A 17,987-nucleotide genomic window follows, 5' to 3' on the forward strand; every position below is an offset into this window, starting at 1 on the left:
CTCAGTGTTCCCACCTCTTGGCCCATCCTGAGCCATCACCTGCTGGAGGGTTTTAGAGGCAGGGAAATCTGGTCCAGAAATACTTGAGAAGATTGTAGAATCCTGTTTGGGGTGTAAAGAGCCACAAATCACAGGGTGCTTTAGGCCTTCTGACCACTGACAGAACACCTATTTTTCTTCCCAGGGAGAGTCCCTGAAAAAGGAGCTTCTGGAACTGAGAACCAAACTATCCAAACAGGAGAGTCTCCTTCAGAGTACATCTGAGCGCCTGAAGACCGCCAACCAGCAGAAGGAGAGCATGGAGCAATTCATCTTCAGCCAGTGTGGGTGCCCTGGGACAGGGAATGGGACAGGAAATTGGGGTTCTTCCAGGCTCCCCACTTGTGCTGTGAATGGACAGTGACCAGAGAGGCTAGGGGATGGGGGAGACTGATGTGACATCCCTGAACCTCCTGTGTCATCAGTAATCATAGAGGCAGAGGAGGAGATGTGAGGGGTGAAGGGGAGCAGGAGACCCCAAGCTGAGTGGCCAGAAAGACAAACTTTAGAACACACACACCCAAGTCAGATGTGGACCCCGCTGGTAATTTCTGCCTTTGGGAACTGTTTTGTTGTTTCAGTGACCAGGACACACGATGTTTTGAAGAAGGCAAGGACTAATTTGGAGGTAAGGAAACCACTGCACCGTTCAGAGCAAACTGTCACCGTCTGTATCAGAATGCACAGGTGCCTCTTGACCTGCGCTGACCTTCCAAGAGGAAATTTCTGGTCCACCTGTGAGAGCACAGGTTCTCAATGAACATCCCTCTAGATTCCATCCCCATCGGTCCTCCCACCCTAATCAGAAACCTGCCCTGACTTCTCAGTTCACTCTCACTTTGTCATCATCTTCTCTCTTGACCCCAATTCTCTCTCCTTTATGCCATGTCAGGACTGGGGAGAAATGCAGTTCAGTTGATTCTCAAGGTCAGAGGACATGTGGGGTCTGCCTCTGAATGAGCTTTCCAGTAAAGGAATCCTGAGGCCAGTCATGGGGTTCCAGGGTTCCTATGTCACTATATAAAAAAATGATGGAAAGATGCCACCTAACAAATTGATTTCACTGCATAATATTGGGCTGAAAGCAGCAATTTGATTTCGACATGTTTTTCTTTAGGAAACAACATAAAAGAATCATTGGGTCTTATTGATCTAAAAGAGAACTTGGTAATAAGGAAAAAGATGAAACGTAAAGGGAAAGATTATCCATAAGGCAGGCATTCTCTACATTTATTTAAAACACCAATGCGTTCTCTAGCAGCCACTTTGAAGAAAAATGTGAGGTGTTAGAAATTGCTTCAAAGTAAAAAACTAAGTCTTTTACCTTGGACTTTAAAGCTTTGCCATAATCAGTTGAGCCCATTCCTAGAAATGTTCCTAAATGGTAACCTAAAAAGATGTTGACCCCACAGTGTGAAAATGGGTTGGGCCATAATTTAACCCTGATTTTTTTTTCTTACTAATTTCTGTGCAGAAACAACCCCCCCCCCCCTTTCTGTAATAACTCTTGATGATGGAAGAATGTTCTGCAGATGTTGGCACCTGGCATTCTGGAAGGGTCTGAGAGTGGGCTGCGAGGGGACCAGGGTGCGGGACTGAGAAGGATGTGACCGTGAGAGCACAGAGGTAGTCACTGACTTTCACACCCCTGCTCCGCCCCGAGGCCCAGGGTGGGGAGGATGAGGGGTGCACTGGGAAGGACTTGGCACTGCCAGGGCCTTTGCTTTACCTCACTCTGTGAGCGGGGACTAGAGGAGGAATGGGAGAGGATGCCCTGGTGGGAAAGGGGTGGATCCTAAATGAGACTTCATCTCACAGGCTGACCTACCAGCTTTGTGTTTACCTGTGGGCTTGGAGTGATGCTGGCACATGGAGGAGCCTGAGGATAGGTCCCCAGTTATGCTCACTTCCTGAGGTCTCATCATGTACCACTGGCCACTGCTGCCCAGTTCTGTCCTGGAAGAGAGTGGGACTGGGCAGGGTTGGACACCATCCTGCAAAGGAGACATTTTCCCTTGAGAAGCCACCTTTACAAGGGGCTTGTTTTACTTAAGCTGAGTCATGCTTGTTGCTGCTAGGATTTCAAGGTCTTCACTCTGGGCCATTTGTTTAATCTTGGGGTTTTTCCTTCATGAGAATCTCCCTGGAATTTTTGTCTGAAATGCAGTTTCTCGAGCCCTATCCCCACGTTTCTAACATGACCTGTAGTGTCTCTGCTATAGATTTTCTATACTGTGCAGCCAGCACCCAGGGATTGTGGTCTGTCTCCTGTATGATATCACAGTCAATCATCCAAGGTTAGTACCACTTTCTCGATTTTACACGATCCATCCTTCTCCACTATACATGAGATCCATGTGCTCAAAGAGGGCAGTGAAATCACCATGTAAAGCAGACTTGGTATTTTGGTGAAGTTGGAATTTGCATCTTGGACTTCTGTCGCCAGGGCTGTGCTTTCATTGTTTTCACATAGACACAGGGCAGGATTGATGGAAATAGGGTAGGGAGTAGAAGACATCAGTAAGAGTTAGTGATTCCTGGTAACTAGTATTGGTCTGCTTGACAAGCATTTACTGAATGTTCTCTGTGGCAGGCTTTGAAGAGGCTCTGGGGAGGCAGGTTGACTAAGCCACAGAGAGTACCTGGCTCTCAAAAATATGGCCTCTAGCACAGGAGCCAGATGTTTTAGAGAATCACATCTAATTTTTAAATAAAGAGTGTGATGTATTTAATATTCATGCATTCCTTGGTCCCATTGTGTCCACCAAGGTGGAAAACAGTATAAATTTAGGACTATTGGAAAGAGATTGGGCTTCCCTGGTGACTCAGATGGTAAAGGATCCGCCTGCTATGCAGGAGACCTGAGTTCAGTCCCTGGGTCAGGAAGATACCCTGGAGAAAGAAAGGAATGCCAAGTATAAATATAGGACTATTGAAAAGAGTTGAAATTCTTTTGGGGAAATGTCCGTCAGGTATTTTTATTTTAAGAAGGGAAATATGTATGTTTGATCAAATGTCCCCTGAAGTTTAGCCACAGGTTCCTGGTGCTTTTGGATACAAAACTTGTGGTCAAGGTTTGTGTGGCAGCTATGCTGCATCAGGGTGTGGGAATTTAGGCGAAATCTCCATCTCTCTCTGGGCCTCAGTGTCCTCATCTGTAAGATAAGGTTATTCAGATTCTCCAAATTCCTTTCCTGCTGAGTTTTTTCTGAGTGCATGAGAGACTAAGATGCATGTTAAGTGTTCCCTGGGATCTGCAGCCAAGACCTGACCTTGGTTCCTTCTCTGTGTGTCTCCTATAGGAGCCTCAACTGGGCCCACACACTGGAAACACAGAAAGGAGAGAGGGGATGGAAGAAAGGAAGCAACAGGTTCAGAGGATGAGAAAACCCAAAGAAAAGCAAGGTAATGGTCGAGGAGCTGTTTGCCAAGGGAGGTGAGCATAAGGACAAGTTGAGTTTGGAAAATTCAGTCGGAAGTGAGGAATGCACAGCATCACCTGAGTTCTCAAGGAGCAACCTGAGCTGAGCAGGAAGGACCAGGAGAGGAGCTTAGTCCACAGTGAGCTTGTGCACCTGCCGAGGAGATCCACACGATGGATCCAGTTGGTTTGTACTCTGGGAGCACCAATCCCAGGAGGAGGAGGAGGAGGTTTATACTGCTGGGAGCACCAATCCCAGGAGGAGGATGAGGTATAAACTGCTGGGAGCACCAATCCCAGGAGGAGGAGGAGGTTTATACTGCTGGGAACACCGATCCCAGGAGGAGGACGATGGGACCTTGAGGCTCTGCCCTAGACCCCCAGCCTGCAACTTGGAAGTGCCCACACGTGGATGTCCTCCAAGTAAGTGTGCCATAAGGTGCATAAATGGTGTTTGGAGAAGAATTAGAGATCTTCATTCTTATCAGGGGCCAGGAGAATGGGGCTCATTTCTGAAGCAGAGATGGTAATCATATTCTTCTGCATTTACAATTTTGAGGTTTTACACACATCATCTCTTAACTATGTGTTGAGTGCTTAATTTGCAGACAAGAAAGAGTATGTATACTGTTCCATTTTATAAATTTGTTAAAAAGGCAAATTCATCTAAACTGGCAATGGCTGCTTGGGGCTAAGAGTTGAGGGAGTGATGGACTGCAAAGGGGAACAAGGAAAGTTGTGACCGATGGAAACACCCTGCATCTTGATTGTGGCTGTGGCTTCCATAGTGTGTACATCTATCAAAATGCATTTAGTTGCATATTTTTAAATGGTGCAGTCAAGAGGATTCATATAAAATTCTACCACATTGCTCCATACCAGCAGTGTTAGGAAATGAAATTCAATAAAACATAATAGAGACAAACATCCATGATCATTTAATGCTTAAGAATACAGATACTGACGACTCCTGAAAACTATTGCTGAGAGAAATTAAAGAAGACATACATAAATAGAATATACGTTATAGTCATAGATTGGAAGACAATATTTTTAGAATGTCAAATCCTTGTTATTCTGAATGGTATTGCAGCTGGCATTTGGGGGGAGGTATATTTTGCAGGCTAATTATAACATGTAAGTGGAAATCAAAGTATCTCAGTTAGCCAAGACACACTGAAGGAGAATTTAAGCTAGAGGATTTACTCTACTAGATTTCAAAACTCAGGTTAAAACTACAGCAATTAAGACACTATATTGGTGTAAGTAAACAGAACACATAAACTGCTGAAGGAAAGAGGGAAGAGTAACAAAGTTACCCACACCCATACTCAGTTTCTTAATAAGTCACCAGTATGCATCACGGGGTGATGATAGACTGTTCTGCAAAATATCTGTTCTGAAAAACAGTATCAAGTGAGAGATTATTAATACATTTGGGAAGCTTTTAGTAGAAATGCAGTATAGGTGAAGGAAACAGCTACTTGGAAGAATCTGAGACAAGAGGGAACTGGAAAATGTGGGATGGGGTTTCGGAGTAGAAGGGACCTTACCCGGATGTGGCTCCAGGACTTACAGCAAGGGGGTCTCGGCCCATTAGAGACCTTCTGTGTGCCTCAGTTTCTTCATCTGCAAAGCAGCAGAGAGTTATCTTTTCGGCACCAGTCAATTTTGAACACTAGAAGTACCATAAATGAAATAATCATCCACTCGAATCATGAGGGAGGTCAGTGAAACCAGCGGGTAAAGCTAAGTGCACACCTGAGCACCTTTAACAAAGAGACTCCAGGTCCCACCTCAACTCACTGAGTCACACTTCCTACGGGGGAGGGCTGTGCACTTGTTTGGGACTAACTCTCCCAGGTGATTCTTAACAATGATCAGCTTGGGGACAGAACACGCTGAGCTGTATACCTTTTACCCCAAACACAGAAGTAGGACAGAGCAGAAGAAGAAGGGTGTTTCCACTCCAGTGACTAAAGCAGAGAACTATTGGAAGACTCTCGAATTGAAGGACTAGGCCCATCTGACCCCATTTAACTCTTCTCTAGTTTACAGCAGAGACAAATACCCTGGGGACACACACCTGTGGCACCTGACTATCCACCTTGAGAAAAGTGAGAGCCCTAATTTTAAATTCAAGTCTGGTTTTGAGTGCAAGCTAAATTCACCCCGTTTGCTCATTGATGGTTCCAATCTTCTCCAAGCTGCCACTTTCTGAAAAATAACTCGTATTGCTATAAATGCAAACTTCAACAAAGCTATTTGTTACAAAATTTTATAAATATTCAACCTAACAAGAAACCAGAAAGTGAGCAAGAACATTCCATTTCAGGAGAGTTCGGCCCAATAGAGCACAGTCACTGAGAGAAAAGATCCTTGAGTAGAAGGGAAGTGGTCCCTTCCTGTCCTGGGACATCCTGCTAACTTCAGTGGGCTGGGAAAGCAGCTGCCCATTCTAACAGATGGATTCTCAGGGGCGCTAGTGGTGAAGAACCCGCCTGCTAATGTAGGACACACAAGAGACACGGTTTTGATCCCTGGGTCAGGAAGATTCCCTGGAGGAAGAAATGGCAACCCACTCCACTCTTCTTGCCTGAGAAATTCCATGAACAGAGGAGGCTGGAGGGCTAGAGGATCACAAAGAGTCGGACAGGACTCAAGCAGTGTAGCACAGCACACATTCTAACAGACAGGCTGCTTTTGCCTCCAGATGGTGTCAGGTGTCCTGAAACACATAAGCACTCAGGAAGCATTTAGAAGGGCCAAGCCTTCACTTCTGCTATTGCTCAGTGCATAGAAATGGTTTAGTTGAAAAAAGGTAGGGCTCTAGGAATAAAGTCAAGTCACAGAGAAAAAGAGGAGTATGAAATGGGGCCAAGGCAGAATAAAAACAATAGGTTTCTCCTACTGAAAAAATGCAAAACAATAGCTAACTTGCCTTGATAAAGTGTTTTTTTTTTTATTTTAACTTTGGCCTAATAAATTATTTTATGTACCTCTACTACAGTGGTGTTACCTTGAATGACTACGATGAAAGAAAGTATCATAATATGTGTGAAATGCCTGGCATGTGTCAGTCAATGAACTCTACCTGTTATATACTTCTGGAGCACGGCAAATTTCATCCCTGTTTGACCTCAAGTCAGATATCTTTTGTGAGCTTTTTTGGTTTCATCCCATTTAAAATGAAGAAATTTGACACGTTTTTCTTTCCCCCACAGAATGCCAGGCCCCACAGCAACTGGAGAACATATTTCCCTAAAGCCTTTGCTGAGTCTCACACACCGAGTATCATGAATCACTGTAGTGGGAGGACCGCGTGGGGTGTGGGGAAGATTAGCTTTCATAAATAGTTGTTCCAGTTTTGCATCTCTTACCTTAACACGAACAAATGCCCAGTGGCCTGTTGTCACCCCCATTTCACCCTCCATCCAGGTAGACCAACAGCTCAACTGAAGAGACGGATGCTGTACGGGTTCCCCAAGTCTCTGACTCACAAGACCCGGGTAGGACGAGATGCTGAGGAAGTGAGGAGTTGGTTCAGACCATGACTATCCGAGGGCCTGCCTGTCTCTCCTCAAACTCAGCTTCTGTGTCACTGAACACAATGCTTAAATTCCCTTTGGATCATCATGATCCCTGCCCTACGACCTTGAACTTCACCATGCTCTGTTTTTGGAATGTAACCACAGGTCAGTGGCATGAGGAAAACTCCAAGAGATGGATCAAACTGTGTGCCACAAACACTGCTCTGGAACCCTGGTCTGTTCAATACGTGAGTTGAATGAGCACAGAACAATAGGACGAGGCAGTCAAATCTTTCCTAAACAGATAGGCACCCCATGTATTCAGTGGCTCATGGTAAAGAATCAGTCTGCAGTGCAGGAGGCAGAGGAGATGTGGGTTTGATCCCTGGGTCAGGAAGCTCCCCTGGAAGAGGGCATAGCAACCCACTCCAGTATGCTTGCCTGGGGAATCCCCATAGACAGGGGAGCCTGACGGGCTACAGTCCTGGGATCGCAAAGCATCAGACAAGAATGAAGTGACTGAGCACAAGCACACCATGTTTTCAAGGACATCCACAGAAACTCTTAGTCACTTTGACAGCTTGGAAAGAGCTCTTGTGAGGCTCAATGAAATACATAAATGAAAGTATGAAGTGCAGTGTTTAGTAACATTTTAAAAAATCAAATAGAACAACCCAGACCCAGAGGAAGAATTTAGAAGGTAGGGATGTCATATTTAAGTTTATTCTGAAGCTAACATGTTGCCCAGTAAAGAGAAGAAATTGACATAACAACAGGATGCAGCAAAAGAATTCTGAGATGGGACAGAATATATGTTTAAAGATTATTTCATTACTTAGTATTGTACTCTGATTTTTATCCTACAGTTTTTAGGACACAGACTAAACTGGAGAATACCTACGGAAGAAGTTCATGACAGGCTACAAGTTTGACATCCTTCACTTGTGGAAAAGCCTTAAGATCTGTTTAAAGGGATGAGGTGATATAGTTTTTCCAGTGGTCATGTATGCATGTGAGAGTTGGACTATAAAGAAAGCGAGTGCCGAAGAATTGGTGCTTTGGAAATGTGGTATCGGAGAAGACTCTTGAGAGTCCCTTGGATTACAAGAAGATCAAACCAGTCCATCCTAAAGGAAATCAGTCCTGAATATTCATTGGAAGGACTGATGCTGAGGCTGAAACTCCAATACTCTGGCCACCTGAGGGAAAGAACTGACTGACTGGAAAAGACCCTGATGCTGGGAAAGATTGAAGGTGGGAGGAGAAGGGGATGACAGAAGATGAAATGGTTGGATGGCATCCCCAACTCAGTGGACTTGAGTTTGAGTGGACTCCAGGAGTCGGTGATGGACAGGGAGGCCTGGTGTGCTGCAGTCCATGGGGTTGCAAAGAGTCGGACATGACTGAGCGACTGAAATGTACTGAACTGAGGTGACTTTATGACAGCCTGACAGAAATTAAGACCTGCTGGCCAAGTATTTCTCGCTCGAATCTTTTTATACACAGAAGAATGAACAATGGGAACTCAGCTTAGATAGTTTTGGGAAGTAGATAGGTCAGTGGTATCGGGACGTGTGTAGACAACCTAAGAGTGGCTGCTGAGGGCTTGGGTGCTATCAGCGGTGATAGCCACAAACGGTCAAGGCCTAGGCACCTGGAAGGCAGGGGCCCCCAAGATTCCATGAACCCCTCCCCCGACCAGTTCTGTTATGGCAACTCCAGATGGTCACCTAGCACGCTGGGTCCCCCTCCTTCACTCCTGTCTGAGTCTGAGCCGCACACAGCACCTTTGGCTCTGAGCTCTAGCATCGTCAACTTCTTCTTGTAGTAGAGAACCCTCTAGTTGTTCCCAATAGCAAGTCAGGAATTCCAGGTTTTGTCATCCCTCAGTGCTGATTAAAGCGACGTGATTTTGCTTGTCTTTAATCCCCCATATACTGGGTGTCTCCTCCCCACCCCTGGCTTCTACCCCTTCTACCACATGTCACCATGGCAGTATGTCTTCCCTCTTTATCGGATCTGAGGGCAGAACGTACCCTCACGGAAGTCAGCCAGGAGCTTTTGTTGGAGCTGGCAAAGTACAAGCAGGACTTCAGAGACGTCAAAGAGAAACTCCTCATATCCGAAGCTACTGTTTACTCCCTGGCCAACCAGCTGCAGAAAAACAGTAAGTTTTTTGGGGTCATGGTCACCCAAGCAATGAATGATCACTGTCTTTCCTCTAAGAAACTATAAGTCTCCAGGATTGGACTCCTTTTCCCTTTGTCGTTTTGAATTCCATTCTGACAACAAGCCAGGAAAGGTAGTAGTGGCTCTTTTGCCTTCAGTTTCCTGAGGCTGAGAAAACTGAGGCACAAGGAGTGGAGGCGCTTTTCCAAGTTTTTAGGGATGTGTAGGGTGAGACTAGAGTTAAAATTCCAGACAGTGAATCCTGGTGCAGGCACAGGAGTTCCTGTGTCTCTCGGGTGCAAACTAAGCTGTGTTGACTGGAATCTTTTCTGTTCTGTATCTGATCCTGCATGCCTCTTGGCTAAACCTCTGGGACTAATGAACTCCCTCAGTTTGAGGTTCCCTGAGGTTCCGTTGGCAAAGCCCTGTGCTAGTTTTACTGGGGTAACGTGTGGTTAGACACTGTGAGAAGCAGGGAATATGATTTAAAGGAGCTTAAGGATGAGTCTGCTTCTCATTGAAACCATGGTCTCTGGGATGCCATCAAGACAGAGGCTCCCTGGTGAGAAGGAAGCCGTGCTTTCTGAGTGAGCAGGTTCTCCTTCCTGAGTCCAAGAAAGCCATTTGACACTCTGTGGCAATAATGAAGGTGTTTCTGGTGAAATCAGACAATCTTCACTTTCCCCTCTCTCCCCACTTGAGCTGGTGAAACTTCAGTGATACAGGTTGACCAGTAGTCCGGGGGACCCTGAGTCTGTGCCATAAGATGTGTGACCAACATGAGGATGATGCTAAGTGGGAGAGAGAACCAGCCCCAGTAAAAACCCAGGCAGAGTGTGAGGAGCCCTTTGCACGCGTAGGCAGCCTGGCAGTTGGAATCATTTTTGCCTGTTCAGTGAGAGGGGCCTGGAGTAAGGAAAGAAGTCATGACCAGGGTACATGCATAACAAGGGGATGAGAGGAATCTTGACCACTTGTGTCTGTGTCACTTTCCTACAGTCATTTTCAATGAAGCAATGAGGGAGTTAATACAAAATGACTGACACAGAGACAAGTAAGAAGTAAAGCCTACTATTGAAGAAAGTGAAAGGATGAGCTTTGGGGAAAGGAGAAGCTAAGTTTTATTTACACCGCTCCTTATGATAGTAGCAAAACTCTAAGAAAGAAATTGTGAGGCTGGTGAAGAAATGTCTCACCAGCACCCTGGCATGGAGGTCACCACTGCTGCTGCTACTGCTAAGTCACTTCAGTCGTGTCCGACTCTGTGTGACCCCATAGACGGAAGCCCACCAGGCTCCTCCGTCCCTGGGATTCTCCAGGCAAGAACACTGGAGTGGGTTGCCATTTCCTTCTTCAATGTGTGAAAGTGAAAAGTGAAAGTGAAGTCGCTCAGTCGTGTCCAACCCATAGCGACCCCATGGACTGCAGCCTACGAGGCTCCTCCATCCATGGGATTTTCTAGGCAAGAGTACTGGAGTGGACTCTGGGCCAGGTCTCCTGGGCTCACAAGCCTGTTGGGAACCTTTCTGTGCCTCTGTTTCCTCCTCTGTCTGTCTGTTGCTGTAATAGTAACTATTGCTTGAGTTGTAGTGAATACTGAGCGAATCTGACAAAGCCCTGACGGTCGTGCCTGGCTCAGTGTCAATACACTTGGTTCATAGTTCTACTGTTCCTAATGACACAGGCTTTCTCAGTGTTTGGGCATCTCTCTTGCAAGTCCTTATGGTTTCATGTATTCTATTTCACACTAGTGTGTCCAGGTGAGGTTTATGCCTTGAGACCCTTGTTTGTTACTGAAATGCCAGCATGAGAGAAGCAGCAGTCCTGTAGTCCTAGGAGCCTTCCCAACCACACCGGAATCGCCACCCTGGCCCCTGCTCAGTGTCTCGTCTAAGAGGCTGCAGGTCTTGGTTTTGTGGCCCAGGATTCAGGGTCAGTCTCGGGGGGTGTGCATTCTGACTTTGAGAAATGGCAGTTCATCTTGTCTAGTTAGGTTCTGTGCCTAGGAGCTTCTCTTTCCTCAGCTCTAAAATGGGGATCCCCTCGGTTCAGTCGCTGGGGAATCAGATGTGGAAATCTCTCCACAGAGAATGGAGAAAGAGTTACAGCCACCACTGAGGTGGCCCATCCTGTTCCCTTGAAGGCAGTGACCACAGCAGCAAGGTCAGCTCTCCCTGAGGCAGTGTGTCTCTTTCCTCAGAGTGTGAAGCATGTAAGGACATCGTTGAATCCGTGCTGGGGGAGAAGCTGATGTTTGAGGTGCAGAGGCCAGCAGAGAAGCTGGCAGAGAAGCCAATGCTGGATGAAAGGCTGAGGTAAGGAGGGCAGGAATGTTCATGGCAGGCACAGGGCACAATATTATAAAAGAGGTGGAGAACACCAATTGGTGAATTATGGGCTCCGGTTATTCTTCAGGAAGTGATTTACCTTGCTTTTAAATAAACAAATGACTTGAATCACATCATGAGATTCACTGCGTTCAAGTGAACCAGTGGCACTAGCTCATTCACAATGTTGTGCCGTTGGCACCTTATTTGCCTTTAATCACAACCCCCTCCTGACTGACTACATCCTAAAATGCTTTCTTGACCCTGTCGTTCTTATGGTCTTTCCAATTCACACCAGCTATGCTTGTCCAAACTCTATGACTGGCTGTGTGTCATTCACTGGACAGTACTTTGTGTTGCCACATCAGAAATACAGAAAATACTCTGTGGATTTTTTACTGAAATGGGCATGGCCGAGTGAGGACCCGAAGAGACATCTTCATGATGCAGATTTAGGAAGCCACTGATGCATGCGTGTAACTCGATAGTGTCTGACTCTTTATGACCCCATGGACTGTACCCCACCAGGCTCCCCTGTCCATGAAGTTTCCAGGCAAGAATACTGGAATGAGTTGCCATTTCCTTCTCCAGGGAATGTTCCCGACTCAGGGATCAAACCTGCATCTCTGGTGTTTTCTGAATTGTCAGTCAGGTTCCTTACCAGCTGAGCCACCAGGGAAGACATTAGGTTATCTTCATAGAAAGACAAGATGACTGGAATGTCACGGAATCTTGCAGGAGTACTTTCTGATGCAGAGGAAACCTTTGTTTACCTTCTTTCTCTTTGACAAAGGCCAGTCATCAGATATGGAGTAGGAAATGGCAACCCACTCCAGTATTCTTGGCAAGATGACCCGATGGGCAGAGGAGACTGGTGCAGTCCATTGGGTCACAAGAATCGGACCCGACTGAGTGACTGAGCCGGTTATCAGATATGTGCCAGAATTCTGTTTCGAGGTCTCCTTGGGGATGTTCTCACTGAAATCCCTGTCTTTCATCTAACTCTTTGCCTTTTACAATTGTGTCTTCTTTTCCACCTAGGACGTGTGTTGTCCTAATTCGAAGTCAGGCACGAGAGCTGACCCAGTTACGGCAGACACTACGGGATGGGAAAGATGACTCTGTCCTGCTCAAGCAGCGCCTCAAGGACCTCCTCACCCACAATGACCTGGACAACCACCAGGGAAAGGGCTTCCGAGAGAGCCTGTCTGAGGGATACCGACTGGCAGAGCGCCTTGCCTGCAAGTTCAGCCCAGGTGAGGGGGCCACAGGCCCTGATAGCACTGATCCTCTCCTAGGTCCCCAGTAGATAAGATGAACCCCTCCACTAGGAATGTTTATCAGCTTTCCTGTTTCATGTCCTATGTGGGGCTATGTAGGAGCAGGATTGTCTAAGAGGACAGAGGAGAAATGCACAGGGTGGAGGTCACTGTATCCCAATGGTCTGCTTCCTCCCTGATGGACCATGGCCACTGGGGCAGGAGGCAACATCCAGCCAGCATTAAAGCCCAGAATGGAGGAGGTGACAGGAGGCAGCTTGTGAGAGTGAAAAGAGCCCTAGATGAAGCTTGGAAGTTCCCAGGTTCCAGGCTGAGTGCTGTGTGTTTAACTATGTGAGAATGATTGATTTTTGTCATGTTAGTAACTGTTTTCTCATCTGTAAAATGGATGAATAATCTGTTGATGGTAGCTATAATGATTAAATTTGGGAATATTTACAAATATAATGCAGAAAAAAGAAAACCGTTCACTTTGTCGTGTTGGTTAGGTACTTGATAGAGTTGGACTTGGTGCTGGGAAAATGATTTAAACTGGAGCACTCACTTTCCATGGAGAGACTTTCCCAGAGATTCCCCTTGAAGAGCCAGGATGTTCCCAGATGGAGGGATGTGGGACGTGGTTCTTCTGCTTAGAGAAAGGAGGGCACCTTGTGAGACCTGAGAAGGTTTATGGAGGCTGTGTCTTTGGCGGAATTTGTGGCAGGATGGACGATACATTTGCAGGAGTGGAGATGGAAGGTGGACAATGTGAGGTGATGTAAGGAAGAAAAGACAGTTCAAATGTTTGCGCAATTTCAAGCAGAAGGTGTCCTGAGGATGATCTACCAGTTTAGAAAGAGACTGCCTGTTGGATCAGAAATCTATGCTTGAGCAGTTTTTTAAAGACAATACATTAAAACTTCCGTACAGTATTAAATCACACATAGATATTTATGCCTCTGTGACCATATGAGTCCCTGTGTTTGCAGTGGGAGAAGTGACTAGAGGCTGACTGGATATTTTTTATTTTGTTTGCAGAAATTTATGAAGATGAAGACGATGAACAAGCACAAGAAACACTAACCCTCAGGTAACAATTCACTATCCATTCAGCTCAGTCCCTCAGTCATGTCCGACTGTTTGTGACCCCATGGACTGCAGCACACCAGGCCTCCCTGTCCGTCACCAACTCCCAGAGTTTACTCAAACTCATGTCCATTGAGTCGGTGATACTATCCAACCATCTCATCCCCTTCTCCAGCCTTCAATCTTTCACAGCATCAGGGTCTTTTCAAATGAGTCAGATGTTCGCATCAGATGGCCAAAGTATTGGAGTTTCAGCCTCAACACCAGTCCTTCCAGTGAATATTCAGGACTGATTCCCTTTGGGATGGACTGGTTGGATCTCCTTGCAGTCCAAGGGACTCTCAAGGGTCTTCTCCAACACCACAGTTCAAAAGTATCAGTTCCTTGGCATTCAGATCTCTTTATAGTCCAACCTCCACATCCATACATGACTACTGGAAAAACCATAGCCTTGACAACATGGACCTTTGTTGGCAAAGTATACTGTCTAGGTTTGTCATAACTTTTCTTCCAAGGAGTAAGCATCTTTTAATTTCATGGCTGCAATCACCATCTGCAGTGATTTTGGAGCCCTCCAAAAGAAGTCTGCCAGTGGTTCCACTGTCTCCCAATCTATTTGCCATGAAACGAAGGGACCAGATGCCATGGTCTTAGTTTTCTGAATGTTGAGCTTTAGCCAACCTTTTCACTCTCCTCTTTCACGTTCATCAAGAGGTACTTCAGTTCTTCTTTGCTTTCTGCCGTAAGGATGGTGTCATCTGCATATCCGAGGTTATTGATATTTCTCTTGGCAATCTTGATTCCAGCTTGTGCTTCATCCAGCCCAGTGTTTCTCATGATGTACTCTGCATGTAAGTTAAATAAACAGGGTGACGATATACAGCCTTGACATACTCCTTTTCCTATTTGGAAATAGTCTGTTGCTTTATGTCCAGTTCTAACTGTTGCTTCCTGACCTGCATACAGATTTCTCAAGAGGCAGGTCATGTCTGGTATTCCCATCTCTTTCAAAATTTTCCAGTCTGTGGTGATGCACACAGTCAAAGGCATAGTCCGTAACGCATAAGTAGATGTTTTTCTGGAACTCTCTTGTGTTTTTGATGATCCAACGGATGTTGGCAATTTGATTCCTGGTTCCTTTGCCTTTTCGAATCCCAGCTTGCACATCTGGAAGTTCATGGTTCACATATTATTGCAGCCTGGCTAGGAGATTTTTGAGCATTTCTTTGCTAGCATGTGAAATGAGTGCAATTGCGCAGTAGTTTGAGCATTCTCTGGCATTGCCTTTCTTTGGGATTGGAATGAAAAATGACCTTTTCCAGTCCTGTGGCCACTGCTGAGTTTTCCAAATTTGCTGGCATATTGAGTGCAGCACTTTCACAGCGTTATCTTTTAGGATTTGAAATAGCTCAACAGGAATCCCATCACCTCCACCAGTTTTGTTTGTAGTGATGCTTCCTAAGGCCCAGTTGACTTCACATTCCAGGATGTCTGGCTCTAGGTGAGTGAATACACAGTCGTGGTTATCTGGATCGTGAAAATCATTTTTGTATAGTTCCTCTCTGTGTATTGTTGCCACCTCTTCTTAATATCTTCTGCTTCTGTTAGGTCCATACCATTTCTGTCCGTTATCGAGCCCATCTTTGCATGAAATATTCCCTTGGTATCTCTCATATTCTTGAAGAGATCTCCAGTCTTTCCCATTCTATTGTTTTCCTCCATTTCTTTGCTTTGATCACTGAGGAAGGCTTTCTTATCTCTCCTTGCTATTCTTTGGAACTCTGCATTCAAATGGGTATATCTCTTCTTTTCTCCTTTGCTTTTCGCTTCTCTTCTTTTCACAGCAATTTGTAATACCTCCTCAGAGAGCCATTTTGCTTCTTTTGCATTTCTTTTTCTTCGGGATAGTATTGATCCTTGTCTCCTGTACAATGTCACAAACCTCCATCCATAGTTCATCAGGCACTCTATCAGATCTAGTCCCTTAAACCTATTTCTCACCTCCACTGTATAATCATAAGGGATATGATTTGGGTCATACCTGAATGGTCTAGTGGTTTTCCCTACTTGCTTCAATTTAAGTCTGAATTTGGCAATAAGGGCGTCATGATCTGAGCCACAGTCAGCTGCCGGTCTTCTTTTTGCTGACTATATAGAACTTCTCCTGTTCTGGCTGCAAAGAGTATCATCGATCTGATTTTGGTGTCGAGCATCTGCTGATGTCCATGTGTAGAGTCTTCACTTGAGTTGTTGGAAGAGGGTGTTGCTATGACCAGTGCGTTCTCTTGGCAGAACTCTGTTAGCCTTTGCCCTGTACTCCAAGGTCAAATTTACCTGTTACTCCAGGTGTTTCTTGACTTCCTACTTTTGCATTCCAGTCCCCTATAATGAAAAGGACATATTTTATGGGTTTTAGTTCTAGAAGGTCTTGTAGGTCTTCATAGAACCGTTCTACTTCAGCTTCTTGAGCATTATTGACCGGGGCATAGACTTGGATTACCGTGATATTGAATCATTTTCCTTGGAAATGAACAGAGATCATTCTGTCATTTTTGAGCTTGCATCCAAGTACTGCATTTCGGACTCTTTTGTTAACTATGATGGCTACTCCATTTCTTCTAAGGGATTCTTGCCCACAGTAGTAGATATAATAATCATCTGAATTAAATTCATCCATGCCAGTCCATTTTAGGTCTCTGATTCCTAAAATGTTGACGTTCACTCTTGCCATCTCCTGTTTGACCACTTCCAATGTGTCTTGAATCATGGACCTAACATTCCAGGTTCCTATGCAGTATTGTTCTTTACATCATCGGACCTTGTTTCTAGCATCAGTCACATCCACAGCTGGGTGTTGTTTTTGCTTTGGCTCATCTCTTCATACTTTCTGGAGTGATTTCTCCACTGATCTCCAGGAGCATATTGGGCACCTACCCACCCGGGGAGTTCATCTTTCAGTGTCCTTTCTTTTTGCCTTTGCATATTGTTCATGGGGTTCTCAAGGCAAGAATACTGAAGTGGTCTGCCATTCCCTTCTCCAGTGGAACACATTTTTTCACAACTCTCCACCATAACCCGACACAGCGTGGTTCATAGTTTCATTGAGTTAGACAATGCTGTTTTCCATGTGATTAGATTGGTTAGTTTTCTGTGATTGTGGTTTTCAGGCTGTCTATCAGGAGCTGGTAATGTGTAGGGAAAATATGGACAGGGTCACAAAAGAACACTAAGTAACTCAAGAGAGTGACATGCCAGATTTAAGTATAAGCACAACTGCACATGGTATTAATTTACTTCACTCAACCCACATGGAAATGAACCTGTAACTTGAGTCTGTTGTCTTTCTGGCTACTTGTATGTATGACCCAAGGTGAATGCACACCCTTAGGATTTCCTATACACAAAGAGAGCCTCTGTTCTCTTCTAAAGTAAGTCCAAGTGAGATAAATATCTATTTCTACAAAGTTGTTTTGGATACTTGGAAGGAAGGTAAGTGGCAAAGGGATGAGTAGAGAAGCAACTAGAAAAATTAAACCCCAGGACAACTGTCCCTCCAAAAATTGGTTGTCTGTGACAATAGTAAGTGAAAGAGGCGTTGGAGGCCTTTCAATTACTAAAGAGAAGGTAGAGGATCTCAGAGAGTTTATAAAGCTTTAATATCTGTATTCACTTCACTGTGCATGCTCACTTGCTCAGTCATCGCTGAATCTTTGTGACCCCCATGGACTGCAGTATACCAGGCTCCTCTGTCCATGGCATTTTCCCACCAAGAATCCTGGAGTGGGTTGCCATTTCCTTCTCCAAGGGCTCTTCCTGGCCCACAGACGAAGCCGCATGTCCTGCATGGGCAGGCAGATCCTTTACCACTGAGCCACTGGGGAAGCCCTTATTCACTTGCCTACTTTGTCTTAAATTCAGCATGACTTAGGACCCAGTGGAAGCACTTGTGGAAGTTCCTTTGTGCTTCCTGTTCCTGAAAGGACCGTCCTGGGATGGTTGAGTCTCCTTCCTCATCAGAGGTTTGTGGCCGGTGTGTAGGGTACCTGCTTCTCCCCCTCTCCCATCCCCAGACAGACACACTTCACTTCATATAAGAGAGGATAGTTCCTTCTCTCTTTAAGGGGCCTGCTCTTTTACCCTCTGTGACCATGCCCCA

General features: G+C 45.5%; 2 protein-coding genes across 11 annotated transcripts in view; one reads left to right on the plus strand and one right to left on the minus strand.

Annotated features, from left to right (window-relative positions):
- Positions 1 to 17,987, minus strand: part of LOC129556737 (myomegalin-like) — a 631,881-nt gene that overhangs the window by 428,984 nt on the left and 184,910 nt on the right.
- LOC129535562 (NBPF family member NBPF4-like) overlaps positions 1 to 17,987 on the plus strand; it is a 204,382-nt gene that overhangs the window by 168,911 nt on the left and 17,484 nt on the right. Inside the window, exons 3-10 of one of the 10 annotated variants that reach the window (XM_088835696.1) lie at positions 185 to 323; positions 621 to 2,336; positions 3,342 to 6,969; positions 7,156 to 7,238; positions 7,857 to 9,157; positions 11,360 to 11,474; positions 12,528 to 12,742; positions 13,784 to 13,835. In XM_088835696.1, the coding sequence (XP_088691822.1) occupies positions 8,980 to 9,157; positions 11,360 to 11,474; positions 12,528 to 12,742; positions 13,784 to 13,835 (560 nt within the window). In that variant the 5' untranslated portion in view covers positions 185 to 323; positions 621 to 2,336; positions 3,342 to 6,969; positions 7,156 to 7,238; positions 7,857 to 8,979. Of the gene's footprint in view, positions 1 to 184; positions 324 to 620; positions 2,337 to 3,341; positions 9,158 to 11,246; positions 11,475 to 12,527; positions 12,743 to 13,783; positions 13,836 to 17,987 lie in introns of those variants that run through there. The other 9 variants (XM_088835698.1, XM_088835694.1, XM_088835692.1 and 6 more) reach the window with 9 other exon arrangements.

The sequence above is a fragment of the Moschus berezovskii genome, chromosome 4 (assembly GCF_049115385.1).
Source record: "Moschus berezovskii isolate FMDL1 chromosome 4, NW_MosBer_1.0, whole genome shotgun sequence".
Lineage (NCBI taxonomy): Eukaryota > Metazoa > Chordata > Mammalia > Artiodactyla > Moschidae > Moschus > Moschus berezovskii.